This window comes from Pelodiscus sinensis, chromosome 17, assembly GCF_052426305.1.
Source record: "Pelodiscus sinensis isolate ZL-2025 chromosome 17, ASM5242630v1, whole genome shotgun sequence".
Lineage (NCBI taxonomy): Eukaryota > Metazoa > Chordata > Testudines > Trionychidae > Pelodiscus > Pelodiscus sinensis.
The window spans coordinates 8,820,800-8,842,891 of record NC_143068.1 but is presented as its reverse complement, the minus strand read 5'-3'; the positions used below and the strand labels follow the sequence as shown (position 1 = coordinate 8,842,891).

The 22,092-nt window shown below is 45.3% G+C and overlaps 1 protein-coding gene across 3 annotated transcripts; it reads left to right on the top strand.

Moving 5' to 3' along the window:
- The first annotated feature begins 3,252 nt into the window (after positions 1 to 3,252).
- On the top strand, positions 3,253 to 20,740 carry LOC149523452 (baculoviral IAP repeat-containing protein 7-B-like). 3 transcript variants are annotated; one of them, XM_089769646.1, is made up of 7 exons: positions 3,253 to 3,381; positions 5,840 to 6,368; positions 11,453 to 11,552; positions 13,055 to 13,127; positions 13,225 to 13,270; positions 18,288 to 18,495; positions 20,301 to 20,740. In XM_089769646.1, the coding sequence occupies exons 2-6, from the start codon at positions 5,849 to 5,851 to the stop codon at positions 18,485 to 18,487; spliced, it is 939 nt and encodes a 312-aa protein (XP_089625772.1). In that variant the 5' UTR covers positions 3,253 to 3,381; positions 5,840 to 5,848; the 3' UTR covers positions 18,488 to 18,495; positions 20,301 to 20,740. The 3 variants fall into 3 exon arrangements, with proteins under 3 accessions (XP_089625772.1, XP_089625771.1, XP_089625773.1); XM_089769645.1 differs by having other exon boundaries at positions 13,055 to 13,130; XM_089769647.1 differs by lacking the exons at positions 18,288 to 18,495; positions 20,301 to 20,740 and adding an exon at positions 18,087 to 18,199 and having other exon boundaries at positions 13,055 to 13,130.
- Positions 20,741 to 22,092: the final 1,352 nt, after the last annotated feature.

The following is a 22,092-nucleotide window of genomic DNA, read 5'->3' as shown; positions in this document are numbered from 1 at the left end:
ATGTATTGCTTGTGCCAGGTGCCTCACTTATTGGGTGACAAAGTCAGGGTATGTCTACACTGCCATAAAAATCCTGCATCTGACCCATCTAGCTGACTCAGGCTGGGGTTGTAGAATTATAAAAGTGCAGTGCTGACATTTGGGCACAGACTTTGAGACCCCCACAAAGGGAACAGTCCTCAGAACAACTGTATAGCTCCATGAGCCCAAATCAGGTGAACTGGGCAGTCCCTGATGTTTTATTGGGGTGTAGACAAACCCATGGCGTCTGTCACGTTCCCTCTGGCACCACAATTATTTAATTATTTGTACAAAGCGGAACAGCTCCAATAGGAGAGGCTGACTCCATGGCGTGGTGAGGGAGAGCCTTCCTGAATCATGGCTGAATCATCAAATGTAAATACAAAATAAAAAAAAATTAAAAAAAAGGAAATGGCATATCTTTTCCACCATCTTAGGGCAATTGTGGTTTAGTTTTAAATATTACTATTCATACTTTTTACATGACTAATAAATGCATTGCAATTTATTTTGTAAAAGTAGTGAAGTCTTAATAATGTGAGACGTCTTTGTGATTACATTTGACTAAAATATGGGATGAGGCCATTGGGTATTTACATTGGTAAAACAGAATTAAGGCGGTTGTATTATAGCAAATATTTGCATTAAAAGTTACCTCCTCTTATGGCTCTTCCATTCTAGTTCTCAGTTCCTTTAAAGCCTTCTACAGCTTCCCCCTTTTTAACAGGCCTGATAATTAAAGGTGTGGCCTAAAAATCAGGAGGCTGGGCCAATGCTTCACTATGCCCAAGCTCCTGCGTGAACTGGAGCAAGTTACTTAACTTCACTGTTCTTCCACTTCCCTGTCTGTAAAATGCAGATAGTAATATTTGCCAAGTCTCCCCAAGCACGTTTAGGGATGTAAAAAGTTGTTTAAAAGTTTAACCACTAAAAATCCTAGTGGTTACACAGTTACATGTGCTGTGGGCTCTCCAGGAGCAGGCCTGGCAGGGGTTGCCAGCCCTGCTCACAGGGAAGTGTCTTTTATATCGCTGAACCCACAACCACGCCTCTCTGGGAGGGGTGCTTCCTCCCGGGGAGCCAGCATGTACAGTAATGGAAACAAGGCCTCCTTCTGGGGAACGGGCATGTAACTGCAAGGGAAACTGATAAGCTGATGCTTCTCAGTTAACCATTTAAATGGTTACACTTTTACATCCCTACGATCCTTGAGTAAAAGATAATTCATAAAAGCAAACCACAATTAATCATTATGATTATTATTTATTGATATGCACTTAACTATAACTCTTCAATAGCTCCTCAAAATATTCCTTGTAATTGGGAACGTATCCAAATGGCTTTTGCAGGTGTCTTATGTTTTTAATTGATGTTCTACAAAATCCACATATTCTTGTGAGGTACAGAAGCTAGTGGGCAATTGTGTATATATATTTAGGAAAGATTTAAAAAACAAACAAACCAGCACCACCATCCACAAGATTCTCAGAACCATTTTGTAAATATGCACTGCCCTCTACTGTTTGTAGCATGTCTAAGTTTTCACCATCAGTATTTTAATGTACATTTTAAAAAATAAGACAACGTGGTTATGCTGGCATTTCAATTTAAAAAGCACACAAGCACACAAGCTTTTATAGTCTTGTGTGGAGAGAAGGGGGTTGAAAAAATGTCTGCCTATTTGGGGTTAATGAAGGGCAGTGCATGATCCAAAAATTTCTGCTTTAAGATGACTAGTAGTACATTGCGTTTTCCCAAATGAAAAATGTGGAAGGAGAGAGACAAGTTTTCAAAAACCTTGTTCCATTCAAGAGCAACCTTAAAATCATTCCTTCACCACAGGACAAAGAAAGAGAGAGGGAGTTTTTTCAGACTTCAGGGATATTGGGAAAATGAAAATCATTCACTTCTGCTAAAATATAGCTGAATTAAACCATGCAAACCCCTTTGAGCAAGTCCTCTTCCTTTTATGTTTCCCATTATGTGCTTATTTTCCAATATATTTTGTTGAAAACGAGAAGAAGGCTCAAAATGGATGACAGAAAAACACAATATATATGATAGGATACCAACATCTATTAAAAGAAAGTGAAACTGATTTGCTTCAGAATCATAGCAATCCAGAGAAGGATTACCAATACAAAGTGAACAGAACATCCACATGTACAAAGCTACCCAGTTATGCGACCACCACGTACTGACATTCTAAAATCTTTCACGGTGACCCACCACGTAGCAGTCCAGAATCTCCCAACAAAATGGTTTTGGAATAAAAGTTCTACCCGTCACTGATGCATCTGACCTATTCACTAGGCCTGACTTTAGTTACATTACACCTTTCACACCACTGTGGCATCATAAAGTAGCCTTAAAATGGATGTAAATGTCATTTCCACCCACTTTGGGGCTCTAGAACAGCCTACGGGAGCCTCACTCGAGGTGGTAATTATGTCCCCACATCCCCTCTGATGAAGGAAAGTTTTTATTCCCATTTTACAGATGGAGGCACAGAGGGGTGATGGCTTAGATCCTGCAAACCTTTACCTAACTTTGCACACATGAATAAGACCCATCAAAGCATCATAATCAAGGGGTAGCCTCCCTAAATAAGGCAGCCCCAGTTAAGGTAGGATGCTACCACAATATAAATATTCATTGCTGCTAAGCAATTTGCATCATAGTTTGGGTCACTATTTGTGCATCTCCAATTTTTCAATAGCTTTTTGAATTTTTATAAAGAAATATACAGTATTGGGATGTGGAACTGCAGTCTGTCTGCTAGCTCCTAATTGATCTCCTGTGTGCTGCAGGGGCTAAGGATGAATCTCCAAGAAATCCTCCAGCACACAACATGAAACATCCCTCGCTACATCCTTCTCTGCAGAGAATTTCTGTGTCTGCTAGTCTGTCACCACTTACAGTAGCAATGGTCTTGAGGGGTAAATTTCAGAAGTATGGGGGAAGGGATGACTCCTGTGGGCACAAATGAGGAGTCTCCCAATAGCAACACATGGGGTGAGGTCTTTTCTAGTAGCCTGAACATTTATGTACTGAAAGACTGTTAGGAGACAGATGAATATTCGCATAAGCCCAGAGGAAGATAAAAGGTGAACTAGCCAATCAAGAGAAAGAAGCCACAGGCATTTTCCCAACAGGTGAAGTCACTCTCATCTTACAAGACATCCCACACCCACCAGATGGGCAATTATATAGAAAAAAAGAGAAACAAAGCTCAGCTGTCGCAGTTCAGCCCAAAGCAATGGGCCCTAGTAGCTTTAAATAGGACTGAGCTGACAAACTAGCTTCTTTAGGATGGTCTTGGATCTTAGAAACATTCTACAGGCTGAGAATTAGTGGCTGGTTAGTTATATTCTTATTTGGCCATTAATATTCTGCTGAGTAGATTTAGAAGGTGGTATTTGTGCTCTGTCTAAAGTCCCCCTTTGGAATAGGCCTGCTAATGAATAGGGTGTCTAGCTTTAGCTGTCAATGGCCCAGAGTTAAGTGTTTTGGGAGAAGATGATGTGGTAACTCAGTCTATGCTCCTGATGCCCCATGGTGGTGTGTCTTGGCTAGTGGGAAGTAGTGATTTTGACTTGTGAAATGTTATTGAAATCTTAATCGGTTCTCTAGGAATTCAGTTTCTATGAAAGCTCCTTATTTAAGACTCCCTGGCAGACTCAATATTTGATTTCAACAGAGGTGAATGTGTGTGTGTAAAGAAGAGGTAGGTGGCTGTGTTTTATGACCAGGTGGGTGTGAACTGGAGGGTCTTACACTTGTCCTAGTGTAAAATCAAAGTCTAGCTCTGCTATTGTGTCCTTGCCTCAGCTGGGTAAATGTGTTCCAATACATGGTACGTAAGTGACAATAACTGGTGATATCTCCTTAGCAGAGAACAATGCCTGCTTACGTGTAACATTAACTGTGACTTTGCTTTGACAGCTCCCAGGACTCAAATAGTGCTGGAATTGCAGAACTAGCCCAGAGTGAAATCTGGTATGTAGGTTAAAGCAGACTTCAGGTACTCTTAGCTGCTCTGCTAATCCCCCTCAATCTCCTAGATTCTCGCTGCTTTATCTGGGTTTCTCTTATACCAATGGGCCTGTTCTCAAACCAATGGTTTGGTGTATGAAGCACAAATATACTTTTTCTAGCATAGGCTTTTCAGGGCCTTTCTCTCCACCACTTTGGCTTGTCTTGCTATAGAAAGAAATTCTAGCTACCCTGCTAAATACAGCGTTTTCTCTGCCTGCCTTTCTGTAGAAGAAGTGTGGCTGAGCAGGGTCTATTGACAGACAGCCGCAGCTGCTCAATGAGAAGTGAGTGCCCATGAAATACTGGACTCTTAGTAATGGTGATTTCAGTCTTGTGAGACTTGTATCTCACAGGCAATCCCAGAATAAGCTTTTCCACACACAGTCTCCCATGTGCTGCAACTGTCTTCTCCAGGGCTTTTTACTAGGGTTGCTAGGACTCCATGTCACCTCTGTCATTGGTCTCTTGGTGCTATTAGCAAGGTACTAATTGCAGTCCCCATTCTGTACTATGTGCTAATTGCTGATTAATTCTCCTCAGGCTTCCAAAGGGGTGTACCATGCAATAAAGTGATCAAGGTGATGGCTGGCCACATCTTGACAGTAAATGTCTTTATAATGCAAAGTCTCTTGTTTTTAAAAAATCAATTTTTATCTTAATTTATGATCGTTTACTGTATTGAGAGCTATCCACTTACACTACAAGACCCCACTAATAGCCAACAGGGGGTCAATACTTGCTTGTTGTGAATTAGTGACGTGAACGCTGACAGGTTTTCTGAGGTATGCTTCTATTAAAAGAGGCTCTCTCGATGACGGCTGTTTGCCAAGTATATGGAGATCCCTACTTCTGAATAATTTGCTTACCTTTTGCAGAGTCACTCTTGGCTCTCACCTGTGTGAGGGAAGATTTAGGCCCAGTGCTGCCTTTTGCTGGCAAAAACGGAAGTGGCGGTCGCTTTGCAGAACTGCTCACACATTTGGAATATTAATTCAGTTGGAGTAGGGGAGGAGGCCTGGAAAACTAACACTTTCTTTAGTTTCACTAGTTCTGTATCAAAAGAAGACTGAAGGCCACAAACTGTGACCACCATTACCTGTGACTTAAGGAAACCCATGTAGGAAAGCAGGCATCAACATTTTGGGTTACTTCTGTGCTGGCTCTGCTGGAGGTGTGGGGTGTTCTGTGAAATGAGATGGGTAGGAATGAAGGCACAAGCTGCTAATCGAGCTCCTGGCCACAGACTGCCATACTAATGCTTGCACATGATGGAAAGAGAAGCCTACTCATAGAATATGCAACTATAGGCTTTCTTTGAAATAAAAGGAATAGCACACAGGAATTAAATTCTTTTTATACTTTTGTTAAAGACCAGGGAACAACTGAGGTTCACCGCTCAGGTCAGACTGAAAACTGAGAGACCTTATCCAAGTGCATTGACTAGGTCTTGCTTTGGTTTACAAGAAAAGCAAAAATACTTAGGCTTCTTGGCAGCTTGAAAAGCAAGGGAGAAACTGCTGGTCTTTTCCCTTTTTCCTCAATCCCTGCTAGTGTCTGGAGGGAAGGAAAAAGCAGCAGCAGGGCATAGAAAATCCAGATCTGTTTTGACTGCAGTTCAGGAACATGCTTGGCTTAGTTGAGACCATGAGCTTTCCAGAACGTGTAGCAGGATGAGTTGTGGGGATGAGAATGCAGCTGGCAGTTGGAGTGCTGCCTGACATCGGGAAATACAGCTGGTCACTGAGGGAGTGTCTTGTGTATTTTTTTTTCCCCCTCTTAGTGCTGAGACATGGAGGCCAGCTTTCTCTCATACGAGAGTGGGTCTGGGCCAAGGCATTTTCAGCTGTCAAAGGCCGACATGCGGAGTGAGGAGAAAAGACTGAGGACTTTCCAGCAGTGGCCAGAGAGCTCACCCGTCTCTACCACAGACCTGGCTAAAGCTGGCTTTTTCTTCTTGAGTCCTGATGACAGAGTGCAGTGCTTCTGCTGTGGTGGTATCTTGTGGAGATGGGAGGCTGAGAATGAGCCCATGCGAGAGCACAGGACATTTTTCCCTACCTGTAAGTTCATCTGTGGTGAAGTCATTGGCAACCAGCGGATGACCCTCTTTGAGAAAATCTTGGACTATGTGAATGGAAAGATCCTCAGCCTCCTGCAGAGGATGGATGTGGAAGACACAGCCCTCCCCAGTCAACCAGAATACCCGGAGAGGGAAACAGAAGCAGTGCGACTAACTACTCTTGAGAACTGGCCACCGTACACAGATCTGTATCCTGAGCATCTGGCCAGAGCTGGCTTCTTCTATACAGGTAGGCTTGGCAGGATTAGACACTTTTTTTGGTAAGTGTTGATACACGTTAATTTCACTGCACATGCACAATGATATTTCCTTTGGTAAATCAAAGGGCAAAATAGTTGCTTGAAACTGATTACTTTGGCTTTAAGGACATTTTGCTTTGTGTGTTGACATTGCACAATACTTGCCCTTCCCACTTCATGTCTTCAGGGCGGGGGAGAAGGATGTGAGATGAGTTGGGGCGGGGGGAGGCGAGGAAGCTTCTGGAGCAGAAATCAGTGTGGCTGCACTGGCAGTTGCCACCTAGCCTGCAGATCAGTGTCTCGCAAGGTGAGTTGGGAATGGAGGTCTCAGGATCTCCTCAAGCCCTGTCTGTGGGGCTGGCAATGGCACTCAACCCCACCCTCAAGTATTCCTCCATGCCCCTCCCTTCTTGGCCCATGCTACCAGTGAGTTAGGGCTCCAGCCTGCCTCCACTGCTGCCCCAGGGCTCCCTAGATGCCTCCGGCCCCCCTGCTGCCAGGGTGGAGTGCAACAGCCAGATCTCCAGCCCTGGGGCAGAGCTCAGCAGTTGCCTGGTCCATGGCAGGGGCCGGAGCTGTGCAGCCAGGGTTGGGGACAGAGCTCCCTTACTGTTGCTGGGGACAGAGCTCCATGGTGGCTGCTGCTGAGGCCAGAACTTGCCGCTGTGCTGCCTGTCCCCTTCCCCCACTGCCAACACAGGGTTTCTGGTGCTCCCCACCATCCTCCTGCCTGCCACCAGACCTCCCTGTTCCTAGACTCTTCGGTCCAGGAACATCTGTGGTCCATGCCGGACCAGGGAGTCCCAGTTAAGGGAGGTACAACCTGTACTGCATCAGAGCCGGGCATAGAGGAGCGCTCTAAACACTGATGAAGGCTCTCTCCAAGTTCAGCCCAGACTTGTAATGGAAACTCTCTCCCCTGAAGAGCTTACTTCAAATTTAAGACCAGGAGTAATGAGGAGTATGACAGACCAATGAAGATCATGGGAACAGTGAGAGGCCGTGACTGTAGACTTGCTGTGCGCACCATTTGCGATTGTTTGTTCCATACACCTTTAGTATCTGGTTTAAATGTGAAATCTAACCGGAGTCATGACATGCAAACAGTTCAGGTAAATATACAGCCGGTCCCCGAGTTATGAACGGTTGATGTATGACCATTCGTACTTATGACCAAACCTCGCATTAAGCAGTCGTAAAGGCGGTCCCCGAGTTCGTAAGCACAGGTCGCGTTTGTAACAGCATGGTTGCAATGTAACTCAATGGGGTCCGACTTAGGAACAGTTTGAGTTACGGCCAACTGTTTGGTCCGTAACCTGTTTGTAATTTGGGGACTGGTTGTAATATGGAGGGGACAGGGTGGAGTTGTTTTATATTTTTTCATTTAAGACCCTTAGCTGTCTGTAGGTGTCCCCTCTTCTGAAGATTGGGACTCTGTCGATCCCAGCTAATGTCATGCTTTTCAATAGAGAACTCTCGCTTGGAAAGCTAGATAGAGCCCAATGGCCCATAATTCTGAATCATGAACAGAAATCTAATGAGTTTGAGCTTTTCCTCTGCGGAATCCCTTTAAAATCTGCTCAGTTAGTAAATTGAGTTAATGCTAAAACTTTAAATTTTACTTTGTCTTTTAATGCTATTCTTGTCTCCTACATACAGGCATTGCCAGTGGAAGGACTCATGCTCTTCTGGCAGAATTGTGTGAGCTTCCCCCCACGCAATCTGTTCCTAATAGCTACAAGCTACAGCTGCACATGGTTGGAGATGTCTTAAAATTCCTTGGCTTGCTCTGAGACAGTTTATTGAATCTGTCTACACATGCAAGCGTTGCATTTCTATCTCCATGCCTCCCTCACGCTGTGTTGAACCTGTAGCTCTGTAGAGGTTGATCCAGTGAGCTGCTATTCTGATTTATAGAACACTAGCACTGGAAGGGACCTTGAAAGGGCATCAAGTCCAGTCACCTGCCCTCGTGGCAGGACCAAGCACCATCTAGATCAGGGCTACTCAATCCACGGCCTGTTTGTTTACAGCCCGTGGTGTGGTTTGGGTTTACCTGGAGCTCAGCATGTGGCCCGTGGATGGGATCCTTTCAACGTGGTCTCCACTGGGAACACGCTCCACAATGGCAAGGCGTCTCCCAGGCGGGGTGAGCACTGAAAGTCGCAAGTGGATGGGCTGGCTGGAACAGATCGGTATAAGGTGTCGGGGTTTCTAGCCCCCAGGAAGGAAGTGCACTGTGACATTGTGGGAAGTATTCTGTATTCATGCCTGTCAGTGTGAGAGAAGCTATTTGCATATATATTTGCATGTCTATACAACCACACTCAAGTTGCGGCCTTTGGCATGTACTGTGAGTATCATTCTGGCCCCCAGGGCTTCCAAAGTTGAGTAGCCCTGATCTAGATCATCCCTGCAAGATGTCTGTCCAACCTGCTCTTAAATATCTCCAGAGATGGAGATTCCACAACCTCCCTGGGCAATTTATTCCAGTGTTTGCCCACCCTGACAGTTGAGAAACTTTTCCTAATGTCCAGCCTCAACCTCCCTTGCTGCAGTTTAAGCCCATTGCTTCTTGTCCTATCCTCAGAGGCCAAGGAGAACAATTTTTCTCCCTCCTCTTTGTAACACTCTTTTAGCAGTTTTCAAATATCTATGATGTCCCCTCTGTCGTCTTTTCTAGACTAAACAGGCCCAGTTCTTTCAGCCTTCCTTCATAGGTCATGTTTTCTAGGCCTTGAATAATTTGTGGTGGTCTTCTTTGCATAGCATCGATAAAATCCCTAGAACTGGGATATGTTTTTCCCTTCTATAGTGTAACTATATGAACAGTACTTGTGTTACCCCACCCCCAACATGAATATAGCTTAATGATGTTCCTTCATTTTCGTGAAGGCTTTGCCGTATACTTCACAAGAAATGGTGTGAGGAGGTACATCTTATAACTGGTCCTGGACTGAGCAACCCGAGGTGACATTTCCTGTGTACTAGCTCAACCGATATTTCCTCTAACTTTTTTCCATATATGGATTTTTTTCATCCACATGCACAACAATTTTCTGTGCACCCAGGCATGTGCAAATGCACACCACCCATAGAAAACAAAATGCTAGTAGTGGGCACTTTGCTAATCAGCTGGGTGGTATGTGAATCTCTCCTGAGTGCTCCACAAGTTCACAGCTTACAGAGAACACTGCTCATAACTAATTTCAGAAAAGTGGGGGTGCGGGGACATTACTGGTATACTGATTGGCCCGTGTACAGTGCCGTCCAAGAACTGCATGCCCATATTACACCTCCCAGCTGATCCCTTTCCCCAGGGACAGAAGTAGGCAGTGTTCCCATATTGCCGATTTTAACAAGCTAATATATGGAGTGGAGTAACTGGAGTAGGATCATAGAGCAAGCTAGAGCTCAGAATAGTTTTGAGCACCAGTCCTGTGCTCTTTCCCCTAGAGCAGGGATGGGGAACCTAAGGGCAGGATACAGCCCCTGGTTTGCCTGGATAAAAGCCCCTGAGGCTTGGGGCTCCTCCCTTTTCCCCCCCCCCCAGCATTGGAGATCCTGCACTGGTGCTCCATCCCCTTCCCCCCCCTCCCTCCACACCCTGCTGTTCCTGTGTGGGGCTGGAGCACACAATCTACTAGCCTGGGGATCCCCCTCCCCCCAGGCTCTGGTGTTTGAGGGGAATTGTCTGTCTTTTTTTCGGGGGGGGGGAGGGACATATCAGTGAGAGTCTGGGTCTTTGTGGGTCAGTGGCCCCCAGCCCAAAAAAGGTTTCCCGCCCCTGCATAAGAGTCTGCCTAAATAAAATGGAAATGTGACTTAGGGAAAATGGGGGTGAGAGAGCAATTTCTATCCCAAAGCTCTCTGACAGCAAGGCTATCTGGATGATGCCCTGCATTCATTACATGACTGTTAGCTGAAAGGACTGGTTAGCTTCCGTGCATATGTATTGCCTGAGAGTCTTACCAAAATCACATGAATTGGGTTTTGCTGTAGCTCCGGTTAAAAAATAAATAAATAAACTCTACCTTGAATGTAAATAGGGCTGGGAATACATGTACCTGTTTCAGTTGAGCTGAAATGCCTTGCGATATCTTTTTTCCATGTTTGGGCTCTGTTACTTTAATTAAAAAAAAAAAAAAAAAGACAAAAGAACAGCCAGTTCAGGAAACCAGAATGAGCCAGAAAGGAGAGGTTGCAGCTAGGATCCTTTTGTCAGATTTGCTTTGGAATTTTTTCTACCTGCAGACCAGCTGTTGAAAACATAATACTGAGAATGGGGATCCATCAGGAAAACAATCCAACAGCATGGCAAATCCAGAGGTCACTGGGCTGGTTAATTCCAGAGCGTCGCCAGTCTAGCTGATCCAAAGAGTTCCCTTGTTTTAGAGCATTCAAAGATTCTGAAAGCCCAGATTTGGACCAGCTGTATTGAAAATCTTTAAAGGGTCCTATGTCTGCAGGTGGATAGACCTTCCAGTAATTCTTAGTGGGGTCCATATGTAACTTGCTGACTGGGAAGGTACAACTTCCTAGATAGCATGCCTGCTACAGTGCATGGTTTTGAATAAAGCTAACGGTCAACCCACTGAATTTTTATTTCTTCCCTGGACTGGATGGCTTGGGACCTCTATAATGAGGACTGCTATTGCTAGGGAGTATGGTGAGCACCCGTTTCACTGGCCTTCAAGTTGGTGGTCTCCTGTGGGGTAGCACTTGGCTGGCTGAAGAAACAGAGTGTGTGCAGTGGGAGTGGCCCTATGGCATACTTGGGAGCCCACAAAGGGGATGTGCAGAGAATCCATTGACCCAACACTGGAACCCTAATAAGAGTTCTAGCTGGCTTGCCTACATTGCACTAATTTGGAATTGGTGCTCTGACCTGACTCCCTGTCTCTGAACAGGGACAGAGGCATCATGGGATGTGTTGTATGGTATCCAGTTATGGTAACCAGTAAATATCCTGCACTTCCACCAGCTCTCCTCATAGTGGCATCAAATTGCCCCTGGGTTAGTATAACTAGCTGCTCATACCTGACATCCGGTCATCTCTTAATGCACTTTTCAGGTCAAGGAGACACTGTGAGGCGTGTTTACTGTGATGGCAGCTTGAGGAACTGGGAGCTTGGAGATGACCCCTGGAGGGAACATGCCAAATGGTTTCCAAGGTAACTTACAATATACTAATACTCACTCTGGCTGGCCTACAAATCATTAGTCCATGTTTTACTGAATGAGCCTTGCTACACAGACACACCTCCTATCCCAGGTGAGGTTTAATTAGATAATGCTACAAAGTAATCTGTTATCCGTTCAAATACAGCCCTATCACTGTCTGATAAGTGCTGCTATCTGGTAAGCCTACATGAAAGGCTATAAGCCACCAGATTGCTATTTCCACAATAAATTTTAAGAAACACCAGCTTGTAGTCAAAGCAGGAACAACAGTGAATTTCAGTCTCTTGGTAATTCCTGAGACCTATCCCAGCAGATCCCAATTTAACAAGCTGTGTTAGTGTTGCAGTCTTCTCTCCCCCCACTCAGGAGTAGGAGGTGGTGATGGTGGTGTTTTTTTGATACCCTTATGTTAGATCTGAGAGGTCCCAACCAAATGGAGAGACGCAGGGCTTGGCCTTACATAAACACACAGCATGTGTGTCTACAAATCTAATGCGCTTTTTTTTTTTTTTTTTTTTTTTTTTCCCAACCAAAACCAAGCCTGACCTGCAAAGCTCAGAACTCTGCTTCTGTAGTTTTGCCTATGGTGAATCAATCTCTACCATTGATTCCTAAAGATTTTAACACTGCCCTTGTCTCTTACTGGTATTGGAGCAGCACGTGCTTTCCACTGAGATTGGCCTTCCTGTGTAAATAGTAGGATATTGTCAGGGACGTCTTTCGGATTTATAGGGCCATACACAGTACTATTAAGCTGACGGCAGCTGAGAGGAGAGGGGTTGAGGTTTTTTAAGAGATGTAACTTTTTTTATAATCTTCAACACTAATAAAATTTTAAATTTGTTTTACTGTGCTAGTCTACAGGGCCTTATTTTTAAAGTGACAATCTGACCGCAAATAGCAAATGCTTGCTAAATGGCTTCATGACCACTTGAGTAGCTTTCACAGGGTCAGTGTTCTGTTCGTAACAGGCTTTCTCACTTTTAAGTTACTAGATCCTCTCCATTGGAAGCAGAGCCACAGAACAGGGCTAGGAAGAGGCAGGTGGGACACTGGGGCACCACTAGGTCTTAGACTTTTGGGTGCCCGATGCAGGTGCATAGCCTGCCTATGGGCAAGGACAGCCCTGGGTATTGTACACTTAGTCCTGGCATGGAGGCTCTTAGACAAGAGGCCACTAGACCCATTTCCCCTGTGCTCCAGGTATCTGAGAAGCTCTTTGGCAGAAGCCAATCACAAATGTCTAGAATGTGGTCTGATCTGACTTTCTCCATAGCAGGAGCCTCAAATCACCATCCTTTCTATTTGGAACAGGAAGGGTTTTGCCCAACAGGGAGGGACTGCCTACCGTGGCAAAGATGCCATTTATGCTTTGTACAAGTATGTTGCTAGATACAAGCTGCATCATTGGGGAGCCTGGTTAGCATCCTCGTGATGTCGAATTCCACACCAGTTCTACTGTCCCTCACCGTGTATTTGTCTTTCTCCACAGATGTGAGTTTCTGCTGCGGTCAAGGGGCAGAGAATTTGTGAGCCGCGTTCAGGATGCTTACTACAACTCTCCGGTAGTCAGTGAATTTTATGCCTCTTTTGGTGCAGTGGAGGAGGAGGTTTAAGGAGTTCCTTCCCTTGTGTGATTGTTTTGTCTTATGATGTTTTCAGGGTGCCTCCTGGCAACAGGCTGAACAAGATCCCCCTGCACCTCAAGGTTTGTGTGGAGATGCATGTTTTATTTTTGTGTTGGGGTTTTTATGAAAGTGCTGTGGCTTTACTCTGGCCTTCTGCATAGTCTAGTGTTTGCAGGCTGAACCCCTTTCTGAGATGCTTGCATTTTTGATGTGTGAAACCGCTTCCAGAGTTCTTAAGGAAACTTCCCCTGGGACCTGAAACAAAGGTGACCTTTGCTGGTGGAAGTGCCCGCTAAAGCGGCATGAGACTTTTCAGCCAAACTTATTTTGCCAAAAAATACAGATCCAGGTTGGTCAAAACATCTAGCAAATGTGTTTAAACCAAGACCATTTGGTAAATTCAGGGGCAGGAACCTCTCTCACTTTGAAGAAAAAAAAATTGTAACATTTAATTATGATACTTGTGTTAATGTTTTGATTTTTTTTATTATTATTCCAGTTACTTAAATTTGATGAAATTTTGTTTTCCTACAAAACATTTCATATTGCCCCAAATTATTCTTAACTTCTCAGAATGGCCAGTGAACTAGAATCCGTTAAGGCTCGTTACCTAAGCAACCAAATGACTAAGCCCGATTATACAGATACCTAGTTAGCATTCAGAATCTTGGGTGCTCAACTCCATTTCTTCAGGCTCCTATTGCCTGTGTCCTCAGCACCTGCAATTAGCACTTTTAAAAGTAGATCTGCCAATAGGAGAGCTTGCCAGTGGTGGTTCTGTGCCTTTTGAGGTTGATTGGGGAGGGGGGAGAGTTCTTAAAGCAAGCTGTTTCTGGAAATGGTGCTTGTGGCTAGATCCTCAATACAGACCTTTGGAAGTTGGGGATATAAATTTACTGCATTTCTAAGCTTTGAGTAAGGGAAGAAAGCTACCTTTTTACAGGCTTTGGGAGTAGTGGTAGCAGCATGTAAATGTGAGATTAGGTTAGAACAGGCTCTTTCTGGGGATTTTTCCACTGATTGTCTCAGTTATATACAGTAATTCCTCATTTAACACTATAGATATGTTTCAGAAAAAGATCGTGTTAAGTGAAAACGTGTTATGCGGAGTCAATTTTTCCCATTGAAAATAATGGAAAAGGTGGAGGGTTGCGTTTCAAGTGGTGGTGTCTCTTGGGACCGGGACATAAGGTTGCGGGAGAAAAGGGACTGGGTTACAGCAGGGAGGGGAGGTGTTTGGCTCTGGGAAAGGGAAGGTGAGAACAGGGGTGGGGAGGCTAGGTTGGGAGTATGCCCCTGTGGCGGGTCTGTCGGGATCTGCACTGCATCCGGCGGGGGGGGGGGGTGTCAGTGGGGAACGGCGCAGCGAGCGCTGAACCCTCCGCCACTTTGCAGGGAAGTGGGGGAAGCCCCACGCAGCCACTGGCTACAGGCCGGCTGGGGAAACCCAGCCATCAGCCTGCAAGCTGGGGCGGAGGAGAAGGGGCAGAAGGGGGAGTCAATGGGGAACGGTGAGTCCGGCGAGGGGGAGTCAGCGGGGAATGGTGCAGCGAACCCTCCGTCACTTTGCAGAGAGGCAGGGGAAGCCCTGGGCAGCTGCCAGCAACTGGCCAGCTGGGGAAATCATGTTATTCCGGGGATGGTCGTGTAATTCAAAAAAAGTTCCTAAAAAAAAAAAAAAAATCATGCTATTGTGAAAATGTGTTAAATGAGGAATTACTGTATGCTATGCCATGGGTGTGCTAAGCAGACAGGATTTTCTATAGGCCTGTCTTTGTGACACCTGGTTTCTGTGGAGAAGAAAATGAAGGCAGGTGGTGGGGGAGGCCAGAAAGAAGCGTATCCGAAGCTCACGCTTTGGAAGGAAAAGGGATCAAATTCAGGTGGTTCCACACCCTCTGCAGGAGTTGAGACCTTGAATAAGAGATTCCCTGGTTTCTCCATGAATCTGAAATGATGTAACTCTACAGTGAGGGGTGATTTCTCCAGCCCATGTGAACATACGTTCATTCACCGTGTGAGGACTAGAACACACACATCAGAGGCATGGGTATGAGATGCTGAGTACCAACCCACCTGTTTCAGATGGGTATGTGCTTAGCACAGCCCAGCTGTGTCTGCTGCTATCCATGCTGCTGCAGCTGGACTATCACTTACACTTGCAGTCGCTTTCCTTGAGCTGTGACAAAGATATGTACTCAAGCCGGGGAATTGCAGCCCTGCCTTGTAGAGCAAACAGTTTCCATATCCGCGTGTAGCAGGCAATGGAATACCCACCACTGTGGTACTTGATATTAACTGTCAGTCTTGTTTTAAACTAACTTTGAGGTACCTCCAGGGGCATTCTAATGCAGCACTCGTGACTTTTCATTCTACCTTTTCGCATGTGTTCTTTCAAACTGTTATGAAGATGTGGCGTGAAACTGGACTTCTTTAGCTAAGCTAGATATGAAACAAGTGCTTTAAATTGTGTAGTCAGCTTTCTGAGGGGGAAGGGATAGCTCAGTGCTTTGAGCATTGGCCTGCTAAACCTAGGGTTGTGAGTTCAATCCTTCTAGAGGCCATTTAGGGATTTGGTGCAAAAATTTGTCAGGAATGGTACTTGGTCCTGCTGTGAAGGCAGGGGACTGGACTCAATGACCTTTCAAGGTCCCTTCCAGTTCTAGGAGATAGGCAATATTTATTTATTAGGGAAGCTGACTGCTCTGTGGTTCCTAGATCTCTGGTGTCCTGCTTGTCATGAAGCATTCACACTTTATTTTGCACACAATTTACTGAAAGATCAGCTCCTTTTTTGTTATAAAAGTATTATGCACATGCTTGTTACTCTATTTCCTTGTGATCTTCCTCTGGGAGTAAAATATGCCTCAAAATGGACATGCATAAGAAGGGTTACAGGACATAGGTCACAGGGAACATCCTCATGTATTTAGGAAGGAGGAGACAGAACTGCAGTTCTTCTGGAAAAGCCCTCCAATTAGATAAATGTATCCAGGTATTGCCAAACTGCAGAAAGTAACCTCTTAAAGATTCAGAAAACATTAGGGACTAAACTGCTGAGTAACTGGAACAACTCCAATCCCTTTAATCTTGCACAAAATTAATGTGAGCTGCTCTTGGTAAGGATATGCCAGTGGGTTTGAAGTCTAAGAGGATACATTAAACCCTTAACTGAGAATGAAAGGCACTTGGGGACGTAACTCATTTACAATTGTCTACGAGTGGTTCTGGGTAGGATTTAGCAGAGAAACTGAAGCCAACTGTTAAGTAGCTGCAATGTGAATTTCATACTGTTCCAACTCAAGGATGGGGCCTTCTATTAAGAAGAGTGCAGCTGTTCAATCTGCCTGTCTCACAAGGAGGACCTTTGGGGCACATCTACACAGCAGGGCTGAACTTGAAATAAGCTACACAACTCAAGCTATGCTAATTGTGTAACTTAAATTGAAATAGTTTATTTTGACTTTTTTGGTGCTGTCTACACAGCAGTTATTTTGAGAGAATGCCCTCTTCTCCCCTGCCCCTCCCCGACTTCCCTTACTCCTCATACAATGAAGGTTACAGGAGTTGGAGAAAGCAGTCCTCCAGCTCAACATCGTCAGAATAACTGCTTGTGTGTAGACACGGACTGCGTTATTCCAAAATAACGCTGCTGCATAGACATAGCCTTGGAGAGCCTGCCCTTTAGGATGGGACTGCTTGTTTCAGAATCACATGGAAGGCCCTTTCTTGAATGGGATGGATTGGATCATAGGGGGAGATTTCCTGCTAATTTCTCCTCTTCCCCCCCCGCCCCCTTCCCCCAGCCTTTTTGTTCAGAGTCGTCTGTTTTAGTATGTGAAATGCTGTTTTTAATCAGTTTTATTAAAAAAAAAAAAAAAAAAAAAAGCCAGTGAAAATAGAGCTCTTGCCTAATGGCAAAAAGGAGTAATTGTCTGAAAGCTAGGAATTGTCATGCCAGAGCTGATTGTGCTAATGCAATGTCCTCTCTGATGGATTAGACCAGCTGCTTTAGATGTAGCTGAAGGGACCTAGCTGATCTATAGGGACCTGCTTTTTGTTCCTTCCCACTATCAGCATCTGAAGTATGCAGGTTAATATTCCTTCCATGCTTTTTGTAAATTCTGTTTAATGGTAATTTGAGTGAAAGTTCGGTCTGAGCACCTGAGATGCTTAGGGTAAAATCCTGACTTCAGTAAAGTTAATTGCAATTCTCCTAGGGTGCAGGGCTTAACTCAAAATAAGCTACGCAAATTGAGCTATATCCATTGCGTATCTTATTTTGAAATTGGGCATCTACACAGCTCTTATTTTGAAATGGAGCACTCTTCCTTCAACTTCCCTTACTCTGACTCCTGTAACCATCATTGTACCCGTCATTGTACAAGGAGTAAGAAGTCCTCCAGCTTGACAGTATTTTGGCACTATTTCAAAATAACTGCCTGCTGTAGACACGGATTAAGTTATTTCAGATTAGCGCTAGTTATTTCGCAATAGCGTTGCAGTGTAGACGTTCCCTTAGTGACTTCAATAGGGCCAGGATTTCATCCTTTATTCCAGGGCCACTTGTGGGTCTGCAGCACTGGCTAGGAGAAGGAATGAGGTATTGGATATAGAAATTGTAGCATTCAAATGGCTATACATTTAAAACAAAAAATATTGGCTTATTGCTGTGATGGAAATATAAATTTCAGAAGCCTTTCCTCATGAAACAGGGAGCTTCATCTTGCTTATCTAGAACACAAAATGGCCATTTCTCTGTGCAGAATAGTCTAATGAGCAGAGAACTTGATCAGAGTCCCTTGCTCTATCCTGCCACATAGGGTAGTGGCTACTTTTGTAGCCTGTTCACTAAATAAAGGGACCACTAAAGTGTCTCCTTGCTGTGCTTTACAGATCCTGTGGGGAATCGGGACATGTCCTCTCCTCTGGATCAGTCTTCCCTAGTGCAGGATGTCCTTCAGATGGGCTTTCGAGCAGTAGAGGGAAAATGATGGCTCTCAGACCAGCTCTTGAAAGGGTCTTTCCAGGCCATAGTTCAAGAAAGTGTTCCGATAACCCTACTCTAACACAACCTGGGGGTGTCTCGTCCTGCAGAGCTTCCACAGAGTACTGAGGAGCAGCTGCGGCAGTTGCAGGAGGAAAGGATGTGCAAAGTGTGCATGGACAAAGATGTGTCCATTGTCTTTGTCCCTTGTGGCCACCTGGTGGTGTGTGCGGAGTGTGCCCCTAGTCTGAGACGGTGCCCCATCTGCAGGACAGTCATCAGGGGAAGTGTGAGGACTTTCATGTCCTGAGCCATGAGGTAAGTGCAGGGGGGGGGGGGGGGCATAGAATCATTTTGTTCAAATGGCTCATGTAGAATGGACTTGGATTGAAGGGTCTTGGTTGTGCTTTATTATTAATTAGCCAGGATGGGTAGGAATGGTGTCAGACCGGGGAGGGATCACTTAGCGATTCCCTGTTCTGTTCGTTCCCTCTGGGGCACCTAGCACTGGCCGCTGTCAACAGACAGGACGCTGGGCTAGATGGCCCTTTGATTTGACCTGGTGTGGCCATTCTTGTGTTTATAAAAGCAGCGTAAGTATTTGTGGTCTGAACTTGTGCACTGACTCTGTGCACCAGTTAACCAGGGCCAGATTAACCTCTTGTGTGCCCAGTGCCAGACATACTTGTGGGCCTACATGGGGACAATAGAGTGGGGAGGTCAGTCCCTAGAGTGAAGGCCCAGCCAGGGGTAATGGGGCATGGCAAGGCAAGGACAGCCCCGCTCAGCCCAACCCAGTGTGAGGGCACTCATCACAAACTGCCAGTGGCCAGATGCACAGTGGCCTGCTCAGCCCTGTGCTGGTGGCATGTCCCTTCCTTCCCCTCATGGATGGGCCCAAACGACACCAACAAGCTGGCCCCATCCAACCCTACCTTCCAACTCCCTAAGACCAGCACCCACAGACCCACTAAGCTTCCCCCCAGAAATGCACAGCATCCTGCAGCATCTCATCCCTGCCCAGGCCCACATCCCTATCTCAAATACCCAACCTCCCTAGTGCCCCCAACACCTTCCCTGCCACTTCACAGCCCAGACCGCCTTAGAAACCCACTCCCCCATGCCCTGCCTCCTGGCCATGCTCACTGGCCCTGGAACCTGCTTGCCTGGTAGGTTGCCTCATAACCCGCTTGCCTGGAGGGGCCCAGCATTCTAATCCAGCCAAGCCTCCCATAACTGTCCCTCCCTCCCCCACACCTGGCTGAGACTTACCAGGCTTCTGTACCATCCCAGGCTGCTCTGCTCCAGGGAGACATAGGGCCCCACGAGTGGTAGGAAGCAGCGACTGCCCAGAGCGAGAGGTGCATGGGGGACTGGCCCCAATAAGAGGGGACAGAGGAGCCTTTGGCCAGTGAGTGGTCAGGCTGAGAGGAGCAGGTGATGGGAAGGTGAAGCCGGAAGGGTGCAGTGCAAGTGTAGCAGGCTAACATCCCTTTTGGGCCTGGCTCCCTAGCTCCACCAGCACCATTGTAAACCCAGCACTACAGCTGACAACCCCCTGGCCTTGACTTTTCACTGAGTTGTAGCTCTCAGGGGGACCTGAGCTACTGGACATGCTGGAAACAGGAGCGGGGGAGAATGCCTCTCTTCTTCTCTAAACTTGGAAAGCTTTTATTCTGGAAAGGGAAATTCTATTGCTTCGGCACTAGGTGATAAGAGCACTACATTTATAGAAGCATAGAATTGGAAGGGACTTCTAGAGGTCATCAAATCCAGTCCCTGACACTCATAGCAGGACCAGATTGTTGAAGTCTGAGACCTTGTAATTTTTCACTGGTTGGGGATTGGGTAGCTGTCTAGAAATGTTTTTCTGGTATAAACCCTACACTGAAGGAATCTACAAAGCTTCTAATCATTGTTCTGATCTGGCTTGGTCATCCAATTCCTCTTGGAGAGGGCCTTTGCAGCCAGGATGCCTTTAAGCCTAGGACTCCACGGAAGAATTAAAGTTCTTTTCTGAACAGGTCTCCAACTGCATGGGGGAAGGGAAAGGACCAGATAAGTTAAATGGAGGGTTGTATCCTCACAAAGCTCAGACTGTGAAAGCTCTTCTGTCTTTGCAGAATTTCCCATCTCTGCTCTCCTCCACAGATGGCAGCTCCTTCTCCTTCCCAGAAGGTGCTGCATGAGGATATCTCACGGGAAATGACGTTCCTAGTCTTGCTAGCAGTCTGGGTTACTGGACCTCTTCCTAGAAGTGTCCTGCAGGGCTTCTTCCCTGCCTGTGAGGACTATGGAAAAATTCATCTCAAAGTCCTCCATTAACAGGAGGAATGGTAACTTCTTTCACTCGAAAACTGATGATACTTGTCTGGAATTGTGATTTTTTTTTTTTTTTTTTTTTTTTTTTTTTTTTTTTTTATTCTTAACCAACTGTTAGATCTTGGCAGAGACATAAGAACATTTGCCTGCAGAGTGTTACTTATTCATGGGTTTGGAAAAAATGATTTGCTAAGTTTGGAGATTTATATTTTACATTTTGGAATAAAAGCATCTTCTCTTATTTTTAAGACTATAGGCCCACTCTGTGAAAAACAAAGTGCTTTTAGTGCAACATTCCATCAAGGCTGGGATCCAAGACCCTGCGTGTATCATCAGATGGTAGGGTTATGTGGTCTACTAGCCCTCTTACTCCAGTAGCAAATTGTGGGCAATCAAGTGATCTCTAGCTATCTTTCAGAGTAGCTCCCAAAACTGAGCTCCCCTGTCTGGGGCATCAAAAGTCTCCAGCAAAAACGTTCTGTCTCTCTTTTAAGGTGTAAGCAGAACCACACTATTTTGTATTATTTCACTCAAGCCTTATCTTCCTCCTCTTACGCATATCAGCTGTATCCTTTGCCTTGTCACTTACAGCCTTTGTCTGGTTCCATGTTTCCGTGCACCTAATAGGCCTTGGCTCTATCTAGGTGACCCAATTAAGCTGTCTGGTGCAAAGGAAGGGGCTATTATTTCACTATGCAGAACTGAGATTTGAAATGCAAAAATCCTTTTTCTCTGGAAGCTAATCAGCGGAGCTGGTTGGGGTGTTGAGAGTTCAGGGCTACCACAGAATAAGTGTGACCTCTTGTACTTACAAGGGTGTCTGCATTTCCATTACAAACCCATAATGGCATTAACATGCATTGTTAATTAACCTGTGGATTGGGCCCAGTTTAAACACTTGTACTAACCTGAAAAGGGAATGTTTTAAACCTCAAAAGCCTTTTAAATCCATTTTGAGGAGGGAACCAGCTTCAATTCAGAATTTGGCTCATTTTATTGTATAATTGGCAGGATTGTGATGTTCTTAATGGTGGATATAATTAGGATACAAACTGAGATCCTGGAGGAAATTGCTCTTGTTGAGTTAATCCAGTGTCAGCTATTTCAGCTGTGAAAGGCTGCTGCCTAGCTTCATGCATTGTTCACACCAGTGTGTGACCCTTTCCAATGCCAGGCAAAAGACTATTGGGGATTTTAGTTGTCCTCTGTAGCCAGCAGAGGGCACCATTAATCTAGCTTTCAACTGTTCTTCATTCCCATAACCTAGACATGAATGAAATGTAGTTTGTTAGCAAAGTATAGAGCAAATGGAATCGGTGCACTGGAAACTGGAGGTGACTGTGCCCTTGCTAATGATGAAAATCAGTGGGGGGAAAATAAGGTCCCTGATAGGGGACAGGTCAGCTGAACAATCTCTATCAAGTCCAGTAGCTGAGGGCATTAGTCAGTAAAATTCAAATATTCAGGGCTACGTCTAGACTGGCATGATTTTCCGGAAATGCTTTAACGGAAAAGTTTTCTGTTAAAAGCATTTTCAGAAAAGAGCGTCTAGATTGGCGCAGAGTTTGCGTTATAACAATGCGCTTTTGCGGA